Source organism: Vanellus vanellus, assembly GCF_965231255.1.
Source record: "Vanellus vanellus genome assembly, contig: HAP1_SCAFFOLD_35, whole genome shotgun sequence".
NCBI lineage: Eukaryota > Metazoa > Chordata > Aves > Charadriiformes > Charadriidae > Vanellus > Vanellus vanellus.
In genome coordinates this window covers 2,279,473-2,297,465 of record NW_028128889.1, presented here as the reverse complement: position 1 = coordinate 2,297,465, position 17,993 = coordinate 2,279,473, and the positions used below count along the sequence as shown (strand labels likewise).

Sequence of the window (17,993 nt, the reverse complement as noted above, 5' to 3'; positions counted from 1 at the left end):
CAGCTTCTCCCTGGCAACTTCCCTGGGGAGCACTCCTCGTGTGTGTCAGCCTGTCCCCTGGCCCAGGTGGCACAGTGGCTGCTGGGGCAGGGCTGAAGTAGCTCAGCTGGGAGAGCGTTAGACTGAAGATCTAAAGGTCCCTGGCTCAACCCCGGGCTTCAGCAATGATTTTCTCCCTTTCATTTTTGCAGAGCCCCTCTGCCTTCTTCCAGCCTGCCCCAGCCATGCTTGCTCCCTCACCTCTTGCCACAGCACTGGCGCTGCCCTGGAGCTGTGCATTTGCGGCTCAGAAGGAGCCTTCCTCCAGCGCCACAAGTCCCCATCCTCCCTCTGGGCAGGACTCTCCATTCAGTGCTGCTTTGGGGGGGTGTCCAGCTGTCCCCCCTTCCCTGCTCCACAGGGGTGGGGATCTCTCCTCTATAGGGTCTCTGCAAAGACCCTGTTCCTCTCCTCTTTGTCACACTTGATGGTGCACACTCTGCTCCCCTCCTCGTGCACCTCCTTCACTTTGTCTTCAGTTCCCAGACCAGAGGCCACCGTCCCCCCAGTCCCACGGCAGGGCACTCCCTGGAACCGAGCCCTGAATGGCAGCATCCTTCCTGCGGGGGGGTGTTGCAGCCACACCTCTGATGTGCCCAGGACAGTTGGCAAAGCCATGCTGAGGGTCACCCACTGCAGTGCACGGGCGTCAGTGTTGTTTAGTCACACTCCATCCTGAGCAGAGTTTCTTGGTCCCCTTTGCCCCCCTGCTGCAGTGATTGATAAAACACCTCTGTGCCCCTCTCTGGGCATCAGCCCCATGGAGATGGAAGCCTGCCCTTCACCCCACCTCCAGGGATGCTGTGGGGCAGAAGGGTACTGGAGGAGGCCCAGTACCTGGACGAGGGTCTGTGAGATTTCTGACCCCTTGTCTCCCCCACCATACAACCTGGGATGCCATAAGAGCCTGGGGGCACCTCACCCCAGGGAGGCCATGTCCCTCACCCTGTTGTACTGCTCCTCCTGTGGAGCTGGGGACAGATGTGGCACAGACTTGTGTTGTCCTGGGTGGCAGAGGAGGCTCAGGGGAAGAGGTTTGTTCCTCTCCATCCAAACACCCCAGGGTGGGCCAGAGCGTGGGAGCTCTGGAGCTGGAGCTGGAGCCTCTGGTCCCCTCCAGGCACTGTGGGGCTGCCCTGCCCACCCAGGGCCTGGCTGTGGGGTGAGGAGGGCTCTGCCTCTTTTGAGCCCCCTCTCAGAAGAGAGGCAGGCGGCTGTGCTGAGTCTGAGCTCAGGTCACTGCCTGCACCACAGACCCACCCCACCCACCACCCAGGGACAAGGTTGGGCAGCAGAGTGCCTGTGAGGAGATCTCAGGGAGGGGGGAGACATCAGCAGCACACGAGGAATCCTTTCTGGCTGCACTGAGAGATGTGGTGTGAGGGTGCTGCTCCAGCCCAGGTATCCTTTGGGACCAGAGCCACGCTGCCGTGGTCTGAGTCTGAGATGGTCCTCTCTCCAGGTGGAGATCCCACACCACGTGGGAAGCACACCTCTGTGCCAGCAGGTAGGGGTGTTTGAGCTGGATGAACCTGGACAGACCTGTGGGACTCCCAGCTGGAGGGATGACACCTCTTACCCCGACCCTGTCTCCTCTTTCCTCTGCCATCACCACTGGCTTGAGCAGAGCCTCAGCTCAGGGCACCCGGAGCTGCTGAGGTCAGGCACAGCCCTGCAGAGGTGGAACTGGTGGGGCCAGAACCCACCTCTTGTACTGGCGGCATTTGGGTCTCCATCCACCCCGTTCCAGTGAGAAGAGCGAGACACAAGCCTGTCCACAGCCGTGCAGGAGATGGTGTCCCCACTGTTCCCACCCAAAACTAATTGCAACCAAAATGGGGTGTGAGACATGGCATTGCACTGCAGGGTGCCCAGTCCCCAGGAACAGTGGGCCCGTATTCAGACAAATGAGGTATAAAAGTGAAGCAAAGAAGAAAGGAGGTGGGAAAATCTTCTGAACACGAGATGATGGGTGCCATGAATGGACACCGACCTGTGGACCCAAGCTGCCCCAGATGGCGACCATAGAGAAGAGCCCAGTGCCCTTCCCAAGCCACCTCCCCACCAGCCCTTCCGTCCCACAGCTGTGACAATTCTCACTGACTCTGGCACCCAGCAGAGCTTTGCCTCCTCCTCCTCCTCCTCAGGGAGATGTGTGAGGGGGCAGAACACCTGAGCAGAAAGAGCCCATTTCATGGCATTTTGGGGCCTGAACAGTCTGGCCCTGCAGGCTGGGTCCGGTCTCTGCAGCAAAGCGGGATTGTCACTGTGCCCCGGCTCTGTGCCTGCTCCTGCAGCTCCCACGGACCTGCCTGAGAGATGGGAGGGTGAGACCCCAACCCTCTGCACTGCTACCCCATGCTGGGCAGAGCGCGGCTGTGGAAAGCCCATGGGAGAGCAGCGTTCCCAGGGTGAGACCCCCTCAGCGATGGCTGACACACACAGGCACTACATGCACAGCCTCCATCCCCTGGGAAAATCCTACCGGGGCAGGCTCCAGCCCTGCGTCTCCACAAGGAGAGATGGGCCCAGGGCTGGGGACAGAGGGGCTTCCCTGGGGACTGGGGCTGCCAGCAGGAAAGCTCTAGGGACCAGGGCAGAGGGCTGTTTGAGCCTGGGCTGCCCTGGAGCCCCCCAGGGTCACCCCACGGGTGGAGGAGCTCCCACAGGGAATGGGGTGTGGGCTGGAGCACAGCAGCAGGAGGGGTCCCAGGGGTGCTGTGGGGCCTTACAGCCCCTGCCCAGGAAGGAGGCAGCTCTGGGGCTGTGACAAGAGCGCTTGGGGTCTGCGAGGGCCCACAGCAGCAGGAACGGCCCATGGAGACTGGGGTGCTGGCAGAGCCAGTGAAGGGGCAGTCCCAGCCCCGTGTGCCCCCGCAAGTGGCTCTGCACCCTGTGCCAGGGCAGTGCGAGCAGAGCTGCCTCCTGCCCACTCTGGGAGGTGACCCGTGGGCTGAGAACCCCCCTGGGGCTGGCTGGGGTGTGCAGGGCACTGCAGCCGCCTTCGGGCTCACTTCTGTGGGGCCACAGCCCAGGGCTCCCCCACACACAGCAGCTCTGTCGTGAGCTCTGCGCCGTGGGACCTGCGTGGCCCAGGCAGGGCTGCAGGAAAGGGCGACTGGGGAACCCCGGGGTGAGGAGATGGGCGCTCCCACTGGGTGCATCACGGGACCTTGACAAGAACCGTTTTTGCTGGAAAGTGTGACTGGCAGGATGAAAATGTCTCTCTCAGCAGAAACAGTTTGCACGGAAGATGGGCTCTCACAGCCTGCTGTCCCCAAGACATGCCCCTTCCCCACCCCCATGTTTTTGTGCTCTTTTCCCCCTAGTTGGCCTCAGGGAGACACTACAACTCCTGGCAGGCAAGCACAGCTTTGACTCAAAGCCCCAAAGGCTTTTAATAAGAGCAAATATAGGGGCATGTTGTAAAAAGAGGGGATTAGAAACAGAGGAACACCTGGCAGCTTCTGCTGCCCATGGAAAAGGGAGACGGTTCCCTGGTGCTCACGGCTCTCCCAGCTGCACAGACCTCTCCTCCCTCCTGGCTGCACCCCGCTGCACGGCAGGGACGGTCTCTCCTGGCCCGGTGCTCAGGGACTGCTGTGCACTGAGATACGGTGTCACAGCCTCTGTGTCTTCAGGGGGATGAGCCAGAGACACCTCTTCAGCATCGTCGTAGCCCGTGCTCTCTGGGGACAGGGAACAGACATCCCCCTTAGCTCCAGGGGCCCCAGCACTTCTCTGGGAGCGCAGGGCTGCGTCTGCAAGCAGCATGGCATGCCACTGCATGTTCATCCCATGGGGCACTCCTCCTGGACTCTACATCTCCTTCCTCCCTTCTCCTCACCAGTCCGGAGATGTTCAGCTCCCTCTCCCACCATTACTTCCCCCAAGGAAAACTCCTGGGGCAGGTGCCCCCGTCCCAGCAGGTCGTGCTCTCAGTATGGCAGCGATTCATCCAGCACCAGGGATGGCACCCCAGGAACCGGCAGCGCTGTCTCCCCCTCTCACCTCCGGGTGCATCCTTGGGCCCTGCTCCTTCCTCTGGCACCCTGGGCATTTCCCAGTCTTCCTGCCCAGGGGCAGAATCCTCCCCCGGGTCAGAAACCTCCCTGGCATCATCATAGCCATCCGCTGGGTCACCTCCGGCCAGGACAGGGACGTCTGAAAGGAGAGGGGAGCTGGTGGCAGTGAGAAGATATATCTGCAGAGCAGAGGATGGGAGGACGTGCAGGGACATGGGGCTCAGACATTGCTGTTGGCAGCCCCACAGCAGACCCCCCCATGTCCTCTCCAACTCTGACACTGACACCCAGTGACACTGCTGTCCATCACATGTCTTCAGGGAGGAGAGATCCACCCCTTCCTGCCCCACATTACCTGGGGCTGGCCCCGGACCATCCTCCTCCCTGCTGTCCCCGGAGTAGGACTGCAGCTTGGTCAGGGACCCCTCTGAAGAGGCGCCTGGAGAGAGGCACAATGGGTGTTATGGGAGTGCGCTCTGCTGACATGGCTTGTGGCCAGTGGTGCTGGGGATGGGGGACCCCCAGAACCACGGCTGCATGGGGAAAAGGGCTCAGGACTCACCCTGCTCCCCTGGGACTAACCCCTTCTCAAAGGGCCTCCCAGAGCTGCCCTGGGACAGCCCCTTCCCTCACCCCTCCTGTAACCCCCAGGGTGCCGGGGCAGGCAGAGAGGGGCCGTCCCCAGCTGGGACGGGCAGAGCTGGTGGGGAGAAAGCTTCTCTCTTGGGACCAGGACCTGGCTGCTCTTCCCACACATCCCACAGCCCCAGCGCTGCAGGGACCATGGGCCAGGGGCTGCAGGGGGTGTCAACCCTGGGTGGGGACCAGGGGGAAGGCACTGTAGATGTGTCCTCAATGAGGGACGCGCACCAACCTGAGCCGCTGAACCTTGCCTGCTTCTCCCATGCTGGGCTGTAACCGATCTCCTCGTACACGGCCTCAGGGAAGGGCTCCTGAGCTCTCTCAGAGCCTGCGGACAGAGGCAGAGCTGGCCCAGGGGTGGTCAGAGAGAGGATGGCATTCCGCAGGTAGGAAACACCTATTCCCCCAGCTCTGCCTCTACCACTCACTAACAGCCCACACCAGCCCTGGCCTTGCCAGGAGGCATCTTCCCCTGGAAGGGACCCACCTCTGCGCCCAGCCCTGGCGCGTCGCACTTGCCCGGCCAGGAGGGCCAGGAGCAGGCAGAGAAGGGCTCCCAGGATGATGCAGATGATGACGGGCATTGAGAGTCTCCCACTGCCACTCAGACGGCCTCGGGTGAGATCTGCATGGCAGGAAACAAGGGCAGTACCAGGCCTGGGAGAGGTGAGGGGCTGGGACAGCCCAGTCCTGATCCCCACTGCATCTTGACTAGGGGACTCCAGGGCATGAGGGATGGGGACGCTCCATCCTTACTGGGTAAATGACACTCCTTCCCAACCTCCCCACCTCCCTGCTACCCTGGTGCCTCCTCCTGGGAGAATTCACACCCCAGAAAGGAGCCCATTCCCTCTGGCTGTGGGTCACAGCCTGGGCCCAAGGAGAGCCAGCGCCAGTGGGGAGGACAGGTTACCTGCTCGAGGGGTTGGTGCTGCCGTCCTGGGTGCATCTGCAAGGAAGGAGAAGGAGAATAGGGCTGATGGGTGGGTGTGCAGGTACCAGGGAGCCTCCTCTCTGTCACATAGTGTGTGTGTGTGTGTGTTTGTGTGCACACGTGTGCATGTGCAGACATCCCTGACACATCCCACCCAAACTGCCCCTCCTGCACCGCTGGTGAGGGTGGCCAGGAAGGAGCCCACGGCCCTACTCTGGCCACAGGGCAGGACAGAGCAGGCAGCCCAGTGATGGCCCTGGGGGCTGCAGGGCCTTGCGGGCAGAAGCTGGAGGACATCCAGCCCCACAGAAGCTGCTGCCCACTTGGCAAAAGGCTCCCGTGATCTGCAGCGATGGCCTTGCTCTCAGGACCTCTGGAGCCATGACAGGACCGAATGGGGGAAACGGCTCCTTGCTGATACCCTTGTGAGGAGCATCAGCCCTGCCGCTCACCTGAGCAGCGCACAGCAGCGTCCTCCTTATGGCGGCAGGCACCGCTGTCCCCATGCCGGGCCCAGCAGTCCTGCAGAGATGGCTCTGTCCCCCGGCACTCCACCTGCTCCAGCCAGATGGGGCCGGTCCCCTCCCCAAACGCAGCCTCGTGCAGGGCAGACACCGCAGGGCCACAGCCCAGCTGCCTGCATGCCACCTCGGCATCCCGCATGTCCCACCAGTCGTCACACACCGTCCCCCAGGAACCACGGTGCCAGACCTCCACTCTGCCAGAGCACCCGTTCTCGCCTCCCACGGCACGAATCTTCTCCCTGTCTGGAGAAGGCAGAGAGCTCCCAGGGCAGCGGGACAGCAGGCAGAGCCCTGCCAGGCGAGAGGGGCACGCAGAGGAGCAGCTACCTGTGCAGCTCGTGGTGCCGGGGCATGCAGCCGTTGGGGCCGGGGGCAATTCTGGCTGACGCCCTGCAGAAGGAAATGCTGCGGTGAAGGGGCTGCTGCAGGGCATGGTGCAGCAGAGAGCGGGGCTGCGCTCTGCTCGTGCCACTTCACTCACGGCAGCACCTGAACCCCGGTCACTCAGGGGACACGCAGTGTGAGGGACCCTGACTGCTCAGCCCCAAAGGGACCCTGGACCTCACAGCAGCAGCAGGGTGCCCATGGAAGGGACACTGCTGGGAGCCCTGGCTGTTCCCTTCTGAGACTTTGCCTCCAAAAACCTCTTCCCTGCCCAGGGGAAGCTGGGAGCCCGGCTGGCAATTCCCCTGCTGGTGAATGTGTGGGGCTCTGAGGGCTGAAGTCCCATTTTTGCTACCAGCAGCAGAAGTATCTGGCATGGAAAGGAAGAGCCTCGGCAGAGCCTGTCTCTGCGTTTGACCATGCCCAGCAAGGAGCAGGAGCTGGGGAGAAGCTGGTGCCTGGGTAGCGCAGAATTACCATTGCAGGTGATGTGGGTCTCATCTCGCAGGTCATCACATGACTGTGGGTTCCAGGGATCAGACAGACACTGCCAGAAGGAGCTGTGTTTCTCCCCACACTGCACACGATCCAGCCAGGCAGGGCCAGAAAGCCTGCCGAAGGGCAGTTGTGTTTCCAGGGTCTGTATGTCCCCGCAGCCCAGCTCCTTGCATGCCAGCGACATCGTTTTGTAAGTCATTGAGTTGGAGCAAACGCTCCCCCACGTCCCATTGTAGAAAACCTGCAGGCGCCCGGAGCAGTTGTTGCTGTTCTCCAGCCTCAGGGCCACAAACTCTGGGAGGAAAGGCACCGAGGGGGAACAGGCTGGTGTGGGGCTGTGGCAGCAGGGACACCGCTGCACAACCCACACCCTCAGCCAGGCAAAGGAACGGCCAGCAAGTCCCTCTTGCACCCACGGGCAGAGAAATGTCCCTGATGGACAGACAACCCTGCCCTCCCTGCAAACCATCAGGGACAGCTGAGCTCCCCAGGGATCCCCGAAGGGACTGAGGGGACCTGTGGGTGGGTGTCCCCAGGATGGGCTTTGTCAGGGGCTCAGAGGTGGCCAGTAACAGCCTCGGCCATTGCCGGCCCTCCCCTCGTCCCAGCCTGCCTGGGCACTGGGCTCCCACCGCAGCCCCCGGCACAGACCTGAGCAGACGACTCCTGCATCCTCTTTGTGCCCGCAGTTGTGCTGCCCCCAGGACTCTGCCGGGCAGTCCCAGAGAGCAGCTTCGGCCCCGGAGCAGTTCACTCCATCCAGCCAGATCTGACCAGAGCCTTTCCCGAACCGAGCGGAGCCAACTGCCTCCACCGCCCCTCCACAGCCCAGCTGGTGGCAAAGGACGGCAGCGTCAGACAGGTCCCATTCGTCATCGCAGACGGTCCCCCAGCGTCCCTGGTAGTAGACCTCCACTCTCCCAGCGCAGCGCCCAGGCCCGTTCACCAGCTGCACCCGCCGGCTCCCTGCAGCAGGAGGAAACCCCAGCTGCCTTCACGGGCTGGCTGCCCACCCAGCCCAGAGCCTGGGGGGGGCCCTGCAGTGCCACTCACCCCAGCAAATGACCCCCACGTCCTCGGCAATCCATGTGTCCAGTGCACTCTCAGGCAGGGAGGTGTTGCAGAGGGTCAGGTTGGCCTCGCGCCCTGCTCACCGGACCCCTCGAAGCCCCACGGGACCCGTCCCTCGCTGAGGCTTCGGGGGGTTGTAGGCTGTCTCTGCCTCTCCACACTGCAGCTGCCGGCACACCACGCTGGCCTCCTTCAGATCCCACTGGTCATCCAGGACTCTGCCCCACGTCCCGTGCTGGAAGATCTCCACTCGCCCATCACACCGGCTTCCTCCACCCACCAGCCGCAAGGATGCAAAGCGATCTGGGCCTGGGGAGAGCAGCCATGCCCCAGTCCTTGGTGGCATCGGGGAGCCTGGCAGCCTGCAGCATGTCTCCAGGCTCTGGCACCCTTGCAGAGGGGCCCAGAAGGGAAATTCCTTGCAGAAGCAGCTCGCCTGCCTGCCTCCAGCCCCCAAGGAGAGCTCCTTGTCCAGGGCTCCATGGGGTGCTTTCCCAGTCCCCGAGCCTTCCTGAGTAAGACGCCAGCTTTGCTCTTGGTGGGGCAGAGCCACAGAGCACGTCCCTGCCAAGGCAGTTGGGGCAGCTCCCGCAGGAGGGAGCAGCAGCCAGAAGTGGCCACTACTGAGACACGGGAGAGATGCGTCTCTGCCATCCTGCATCCCTTGGGATGGGCAACTGGGAGCCAGAGCAAGGTGGGCCTTTGCCATCAAATGGGCAAAATTTGGGTCCTGTGCTGACCAGAAGCCAGCCCCACTCTGCAGCTCACCCCCAGGTCTGATGCTGCTCCTGGTGGCCCCCGGGCAGCACCTCTGGCTGTGGGATTGGGCTCTGTGGGACTCTCTGTGGGGTGGGACAGGGCTGCCTGCAGGCAGAGGGATGGAGACAAGCCCCACAGCCACATCCCTGGCCCACCCCACTGTGGGAAGGTAAAGGAGTCTGGGCCTGGCGGTGGCCCCAGGGCCGGAGCTGCTGCCCTGAGGGGGAAAGACACTGACCCCCGTTCAGTCCTCTGCTCCGTCACAGCGGAGTAGTCAGTCTGAGCAGGAAAAGTGCTCCAGATGTCCCCTGGTGACGCCTTGCACTGCCACAGGGCCCCCTGCTTTGGGAGACCATGTAGCACGTAGGGAGAAAACAGAGTTAATGGAGTGTTTTCCCAGCACTCACCTGAGCATATGACAGCAGCGGTGCTCCCATGGGAGCACGGTGACATCCCCAGGGCAGTCACTGGGCACTGGCCCAGGTGGGATTCAGTCCCGTCACAGTGGAATGAGTCTCTCCAGATGGGGCCAATGCCTCTCCCAAAATGCCCTCTTCTGGGAACAGACTCAGCGAATCCACAGTCGAGGTGACGACAGAGAACGTGTGCGTCCAAGAGATCCCAGTGGGAGGCACAGAGGGTGCCCCAGGTCCCCAGCACCTGGACCTCCACCCTCCCCTCACACGCCGTGCTGCCGTTCACCAGCCTGAACCCTGTGAACTCAGGGACAGAGAATGATGAGAGAGGGTGGACTTGTGTTCTCACTCTCTCAGGAGCTGGAAGAGAGGCCAAATGGAGAGGACCCTGTCATCCTTCTCCCTCTGCATGATTTTTTTGGCTGCAGACAACCACATCACCCCTTCTCTCCTCATGCCCAGCACAGCACGGTCGCTGCCCTTCTCCCCCATCCCCAGCACGCCCCTTGGTGTTTAACACTCCAATGTGAGTCCTTACGTGTGCAGGTGACACCAGCAGCGTTCATGTGGGTGCAGGGCTGGTCTCTGGGGGACCCCTTGGGGCAGAACATGAGGAAGGATTCATTCCCCACACACTGGAGCTCCCTGTTCCACATGGGACCAACCCCTTCTCCAAAGTGAGCTGCCCCATGGACAGACAGGACTGTGCCACACTGGAACTCCCTGCAGACCACGTCGGCAGCTTTGGGACCAAAGTCTGAGTCACAGACGGTTTTCCATTGATTCCCATCATGGATCTCCACTCGTCCTGAGCAGGGGTTGTCCCCTCCAACCAGCTGGACAAATCCTGGAGAAATCAAAGACTCCTGCGATTTCCCAGAGCCCTCTGGGATTCACGGGCCCATGTCCCACCTGGTTTCTGAGGTGGCCACAGGCAAACAGCCCCACAAGCCTCTCAGCAGCTCCCAGTGGGTTCTGCTGGCACAAATACCCCAGGGACACCCTGCCGCTCCTCAGACATCAGCACAGCACTTGCGGTCTTGCTTCTCTCCCAACCCCCAGCTGTAGGCACTGCTCAGACAAACTCCTGCCATTTTGGAGACCTTGAGCTCCCAGGCAGCACCCAGAGCACGTTGGGACCCAGGGACATGGGCTCAGACGCTGTCGGCTGCTGCAGCCTGCTCTGCCCATCGAGCTCAGGGCCAGGCTGAGGAATCCCTTGGAATCGCACAAAACACACCCTTCTCTCAGGGCGGTCTCAGGCTGTTGGGACACTGCTGTTAGATGGGACATGTCACATGGTACAAGTGTGGCACGGCTACATCAGCAGTCGGAGTCTGTGCCAGCCCCTGACTCTGGCACCTGCCTCAGTCAGGGCCAGGAACACAAATGTGGCCATTAACGGGAAGGCAGAGGGTAGGAGAGCAGGAGAGGAGCAGCCCTGGGCTGACACCAACTCCCATTGCAAGGCCGGCACTGAGCAGCGCCAGAATGTGCCGGCAAAGCCCCTGTGACACAGGGCAGCCCGGGCCTGGGGCAGGTGGGTCAGCACTGCCTGCACAGTGCCATGTCCCCATGGGCTGGCTCTTGCAGGGTGACCCTGGGAGAGGAACGGGGTGCTGTGTGCCACCCTGCTCCTCTGCCCAAGGCCAGCGCTTTTCCCCTTTGAGCAGCCCCTTTGCTTTGGCTGAGGAACTTCTGTCTGCCGGAAGACACAACCCGAAACCCCCTGGCCACTCTGTGCCCGTCCCTTGGGCTGTGGGTGGCCATCTGAGCAGCTCTTGGTGCACCTGGCACAGGGGAACCTGGCCCTCGGCAATGCCAGAAAGGTCCTGGCTGAATTGGAGGAGAATCACAGAATCACAGAATGGTCAGGTTGGGAAGTCCCAGTCCCACCCCCTGCCAGAGCAGGGGCACCAACAGCAGTTGCACAGGATGGTTTGGAATGTCTCCAGTTTGGGAGACTCCACCACCTCTCTGGGCAGCCCCTGCCAGTGCTCTGCCACCCTCAGAGTAAAGAAGTTCCTCCTCATGTTAAGATGGAACTTCCCATGGTCGTTTGTGCCTGATCTCTCTTGTCCTGTCACTGGACACCACTGAAAAAAAAGACTGGTCCCATCCCCCTGGCACCCCTCCTCTAAGCATTAAAAAAAGATGAGAACCAACAAAAAATGCGGGTCATGGAGGGGGATTCATCTCCCAGACCCAGGCTCTGACTGAGGGTGGGCTGGGCCATCCTGGGGCCTGGCAGTGGGTGGACACCCAGGGTGGGATCCCACTGGTCTTTCCTCAGGCACCAGGGACACCGGCAATGAGAGCCCCAGCTTGGCAGTGCACCAGTCACACCGCACCCTGCTCTGGCACCTGTTCATGGCTCCCAGAGGGCACAGACAGGTCCCTTCCCCTGTCCCAGTCCCAAAGATGTGGAACGGGTTGGCTCCTTACCTGAACATATCACTCCAGCATCCTCAGAATGATCACAGTTGTGTTGACCCCATCCATAGTGTGTACAGTTAGACAGGGCAGACTCATTGCCGTGACACTCAACATCATCCATCCAAATGGGGCCAGATCCAGCCCCAAAGTGTCCGTTCCGAGGAGCTTCAAGAGCAGACCCACAGCCCAGCTGCTTACAAACCACCGCAGCATCATCCAGGTCCCAGTAGTCACCACACACGGTCCCCCACTGGCCCTGGTGTTTCACCTCCACTCTCCCAGCACAGCGCCCACCGCCGTCCTCCAGCCTCACCTCTGCAGCCCCTTCAAACACAAACATGGGACTGGTCAGGAGAACACTGAGCCCCAGACTGCAGGTCTGGGGTCCCCCCTGCCTGGGCCAAGCCACGGCCACCAGGGTGGGAGCCCTCTCCCCTCCGGGCTTTCCTTGGGGGAGTGTGGGTGACCCTGCACTCCCCGTGGGCTGTGCAGGCTGGGGGTGCTAACTCCAGACCCACGGGGCCATTTGTTGCCCCACAGCCCTCAGCACCTCCTCCCACCCCAAAGGCCCCCTGCCCATGCCCACCCAAAAACTGTACCCCCAGGCCCTGCACAGGGCACCTGCTCCTCCCCAGACCAGCACCCCTTAACAGCACCGTGTCCCCAGGCCTGAAGCTCCGATAGCACACCACCTGCCCTGGCACCACAATAACCTACCACCCCAGGGCTTTCCAAGTCCCAAGGGAGTGCCGACACAATCCTGAGCATCGCCCAACCCATATCCCCTTCCAGCTACTGGCATCACTGCTGGGGCCCCAAGAAGGACATCTCCACGTGCAGATGCCCCAGTCCCCTTCTCTGTGTGGGGCACAACTCCCTTCCTGGTGTTAGGGTCCCCAGAACCTGGGGGCAGATAGCAGCACACAAACCCTCTGGGGTGCTCTGCATGTTTGCTGAGCCCTGGGGACTGCTGAGTGCTGCTGTCATCAGCTGAGCCACCACCAACACCAGAGGAACAGCACTGGGGAACAGGCGATCCCAAAAGGGTACCCTGGGATGGGGTGTCTATAAATGCAGCCAGAAATGAGCTGACCTAAATACTGGAGCCCTGGAAGTGGAGATACCCTCTCCTACCCAGATAGATGCAGGAAAAGGCATGGAGTCCAAAGACCTGAACGCCCTCTGACCCTCACCTCAGTGTCAGCTACAAGGAAATCCCATTCCCAGAGATATCCCGATGACCACACCGGTGCTCACTAGAAGGGAGCCAGCACTTACCTCTGCAGAGCTGAACCAAGAGGAGCAGCCCCAGCACCAGACGGGAGATGGATCCCTCTATTCCCATCCTTCGACTCCTGCTCTGCTGGCACGGCTCTGCTGCACCCTGTTCCCTGTCACGGATCCTGGGGACTCATGGGGACAATGATGATGGGAGGGTAATATATCTCTGCAGATGCCGACCCAGCTGCAGGAGGAGCCAATCGAAGCAGTAGCACCTTTTTAGACGTTATCGGGAGCTATCTCCACTCCGACACAGCCCAGCCCTCCAATGAACTTCTCCAGTGCCGTTCATGACCATATATGAAGGACATACATGTCCCACTGCACGTATCACAGTCGCTGTGGTGGCGGATTGTCATGGGACAAGCTGGGTGTGGAGGGAATATGAGTTGGTCACTCTTTGCACCTCGCTGTGGGGACCGGGAGCACTGAGCATCTCTTCCGCTGGCCTCATCCATGAACCCAAGTGGCAAGTGTCCAGCTGTCCCCGAGCTGTGGGAGCCATGGAGCTGGGACTGCACAGGGGTCTGTGTCAGGATGGGGAGGAAACCACCCTTGCCCCTGCTACAGACCCCTCTGTGCTGGGAGCAGCAGCCGGGAAAAGGCCTTGGCCAGGTCAAGAGCTCCATCCCAGCAGTGCTGGCTTGTCCAGGCCTCCCCACAGAGCCCATGGTCAGTCCCTCGCAGCAGCTGGAGCTGGGACATGTCCCTGCCCTGGCAGCTGACATGCAGCCCAGAGGCTCAGACGTGTCCCTGACTCTCAGCGTGTCACCGAGGGGTCGTTATTCCCCGCGGGCGGATCGGGAGCTGGAGCCTGCAGGTGCACAACCCACAGCCCACGTGGCCTCGCAGTGCTCCCCGCGCTCCCCCCGCAGCGCTCGGGCAGGAAGTCTGTGGTTTACTCCTGGCGCCGTGCCCAGGCACATCCCTGCCGTGCCCCCGAGACACCCCCACCCCGACTGTTCCAGCCAGGGCTGCAAGGGCTGCTCCTTCGGCCTCGCAGGCACGCCGCCGGGCAGCTCCCGTCCCCCATGAAGCCCCTGTGATATACGCGGCTGCTGTGCACCGACCCCACGGCCACGGGGTTCCATCGGTGACGTGACCTCACATCCCTCCTCCTGCCAAAGCTGTGTGCTCATGGGTTATACTGACGGTGACCTCACACTCTCCTACTTCTGCCGCTGTGTGCTCAGGACCTATACTGATGGTGACCTCACTATGGGCTTCTGCTGAGGATGGTTCTTCCAAAAATCTCTATTTAGGTGGGATCTAAATACTCTTTTAATGACATCAGAAGCACCCACACAACCATATGCCTACTCCTTGCATAAAAACTACTCCAGCACCAGTGAAATCACAAGATCATTCTGAAGCCACGTACATATTCTTGGCCTATCTGCCACTCAGCCTCTGATGATGTCAGAGCATCTAAGCCTGACATGGGCCTGCTCCTGGTGATGTCAGAGCATCTAAGCCTGACATGGGCCTGCTCCTGGTCTATCAGGTGTTCGGCCAACAGTGACCTCACAAACACGTACACAAGCTATTGCTTGGCTCTTAACCTATCAGAAACTCAGGCACCAGTGACACCACAACAATCGACACAACCCAGGGGTCTACTCCTGGCCTTTTAGACACTAGGACAGCAGTGACCTCACCAGCACCTAAACAACACCTGGGCCTCTTCCTGGCCAATCAGCTAATTGGTCACAAATGACCTTGCAAACACCTACATAACACAGGTGCTTACTCCTGGCCTACCAGATTCTCAGGCACCTGTGACCTCAAAATATCCAACTCAACACACGTTTCTCCTGCATGCTCAGGCACCAGTGACCTCACAAGCACCTACACAATCCATAGGCCTGTTCCGGGCCTACTAGCTACTCAGGCATGAGTGACCTCATAAGCACAGACACATACCATGGGTCTGCTCCTGGCCTGTCAGGTACTGAGGCAAGGACGATCTCACGAAACCTACACAAGCCATGGGTCAGCTCATGGCCTGTCAGCTGAGAGTGACCTCATAAGTACGTATCTGCCCATCTGCCATGTGCTTCCTGGTGAGGTACTCAGGCTCCAGTGACCTCACAAGCCCCTATACAAGCTGTGTACCTGGTCCTGGCTTATCAGCTACTCAGCCGAGAGTGACATCACAAGTACATATGCAAGCCATGTGTCTCCCTCTTGCCTATCAGCTACACAAGCACCAGTGACCTCACAGGCTCATACAAGAGCCCTGGCCTTGCTCCTGCTCTACCAGCTACTCTGGCACCAGAGACCTGACCATCACACATCTACCTATTTGCTATCTGCTCACCTATGAGATAGGAGGGAACAAGTGACCTCACAAGCTCCTACACAAACCACAAGCCTCCTCTTGGCCTGGTCACTCTGGCAGCTGTGACCTCAGAGTAATATAGCATTTGGTATGTTCTCACCTTTAGAGGTGACCCAAGCCAGTAACTAAACCCCCTCTCAGTCACTTGCTCACTCCTCCACAGAAAAAAATGATAGAAAATTGGAAGGGCAAATGAAAAAAAAAAAAAACAACAAAAGAACAAAACCATGGGTTGAGATAAAGACAGTTTTATAAGTGGGGGCATCCTGCTCAGGTCCTGCAGTGTTCAATGCATTTGCAGCAACCACCAGCACCCCCTTCCCCATCCTTTGACATGACATACACACAGCACACTGGGTTTGGCTGGTGTGGCTCAGGTGGACGTGGACAAGTCCCAGCCCACTCCTGAATTCTCCCCCCACTCAGTTAATTGGAGTTTTTTTAAAAATTTTAATCAGGTCATCCACCTAAGGACAAGGCAGAACATGTAGCACTGCCCTTCACCCCACGGTGGTCTGAGAGGGATCTGTCATCTCCTCCACAGCGTTGAGGAAAGGGGGCTCCCCAATCTACCCAGCTACTTCTTGGGACACCTCAAAATGCAGTTTGCAGTTCACTGGCCCATTGGCTCTTTTCCCTCGAGCACGTGGTGCTTTTGGGGAGCCCCTTTGCATCTTTTCTGCTTTGACCCCATGTGCATGTTCTTCTGCAGGTGGCATTTTGTCCTGGTTTTCCATTCTCATAGCCAGCATGGCCTGTGTCTTGCAGCACCGCTCAAAGCCCAGACTCTGCCCCAGGCAGCCCGCGTGGCCACCCTGCAGCGCTGGGCTGGGCTGTGGGGGCCTCCCAGTGCTGCTCACAGGAATGGGCCCTTCTTTGCACCTGACAGGATTTGTTCTGGGGGCCCCATGGAGGTCTCCAGGGAGGGGGCAACAGTACCTGGGCATGTCGCAGCTTGTCCGTGCCCCAGCACCTTTCGGGTACCACTTCACCCTCTTGAATCTCCCCCAGCCCAGAGCTGCCATGGCATGTTCTGCCGCCTGGAAAAGTGGGGGACCCTGACCCGGACTTTTCCTTTTGTTTCTGCTCACACTTAAACTTTCATTCTTCAGTAAATTAATCGTCATTACAGAAGGTTTCACACATCTACTTTTGTGTGTATATTAATTTCTGTAGCTTTAAAAAATGTTTATTTGTGAAAAATGTGTATACGTATATACATATATAGAAGGATATATATGAAAATACTGTAACTATTTATATATAGAAAATATTTCACTAATAGAATTATATACTTCCTTTTGCAGATCTATTTCCATATGTGTATATATTGAATATTAATGTATTTATTTTATATCCAAGCACTTCCTAGGCCAAAGGAAGGAGGCAGCCAATCACAGGGACTGCCTGAGAACACGTGGGTGTTGCGGAGTCAAGCGATGGCCATTAGCCAATCCCAGAACACAATGATGTTTAACAAAATGGCCGCTCACTGCCATGAATAGCGGCACCCTGACCTAAAATGGTGGTCAAACCAAAATGGCGGCCCCTGTGCATGTAGGGGAAGGGCCTTCCGGGTCTGATGTATTTCCGGATGAGCTGGAGGGAGCGGCCGGTCCTGCCAGCCAATCACAACAGAGCACATGACCACAAGAGAGAGAGTCTTCCGGGGCCAATGGCCCCTGTGGCTGCTGGGAGGCGGTGGGACTACTTGTTTTCCTGCCGGGTGGTTGATAACACCCTCAGGTTTGTGGTTGTTGCTCCGCAGTCGAGGCCTTTTGTGCTCCTCACACCACCCCACCAGCGTGTAGGCTGGAATGCACAAAGGGTTGGGAGGAGACACAGCCGGGAGAGCTGCCCCCCACTGACCAACGGGATGTTCCACACCGCATGACGTCGTGCTCAGCATATAAACTGGGGGAAGAAGAAGGAAAGGGGGACTTCTGGAGTTATGGCGTTTTGTCTTCCCGAGTAACCGTTCTGCGTGATGGAGCCCTGCTTTCCTGGAGATGGCTGAACATCTGCCTGCCCGTGGGAAGTCGTGAGGGAATTCCTTGATTTGCTTTGCCTGCGTGCGCGGCTTTTGCTTTACTTATGCACCTGTTCCTGTCTCAACTCACGAATTTCCTGACTTTTGCTCTTGTGATTCTCTCCCCCATCCAACTGGGAGGAGTGAGCGCGTGGCTGTGTGGTGCTTCGCTGCTGTCTGGGGTTAAACCACGGCACTTGTGCTCCCAGCCAGAATGAAAGTTTTATTAAAAAAAAACAATCTCCAGCCACTTTGGAGCTATTGAAACTTATTTCACCTTCAGTGACACTTTCATTTGCAGCACTTTGGGAATTAAATAGCCACACCAACCTGAAAGTAATGGCTCCTGCCAGAGTTTAAACGTTGGTCAGTGGCGGCAGTGGTGGCAGTGGAGCAGCAGTTGTTGCGGCATGCTGAGAGGACGTCGAAACTTGTGAGGTGCCGGAGGTGCCGGAGGGTGTTTCTGGGCCCCTGGCACCTGTGGGCTGTGTGTGTGGAGGGACCAGCCAGGAGGCAACAGGTCTGGCAAGAGGGGTCAGCCAAGAGTTGTGCGGTGCATTGGTCCCCACGGCCAGTTCAAACCACAGGACGCCACATATAACCATTTTCGATGT

General features: G+C 59.4%; 1 protein-coding gene across 1 annotated transcript; it reads right to left on the bottom strand.

Moving 5' to 3' along the window:
* Positions 1–3,543: 3,543 nt before the first annotated feature.
* Positions 3,544–13,073, bottom strand: LOC309683974 (antigen WC1.1-like; the record flags this gene model as incomplete). Its single annotated transcript, XM_082499940.1, is given in 13 exon segments — positions 3,544–3,728; positions 4,420–4,503; positions 4,939–5,034; positions 5,194–5,331; positions 6,093–6,407; positions 7,026–7,340; positions 7,698–8,012; positions 8,100–8,196; positions 8,200–8,420; positions 9,284–9,589; positions 9,831–10,139; positions 11,738–12,052; positions 13,007–13,073. Coding segments are annotated over 13 exon segments (2,763 nt in total).
* Positions 13,074–17,993: the final 4,920 nt, after the last annotated feature.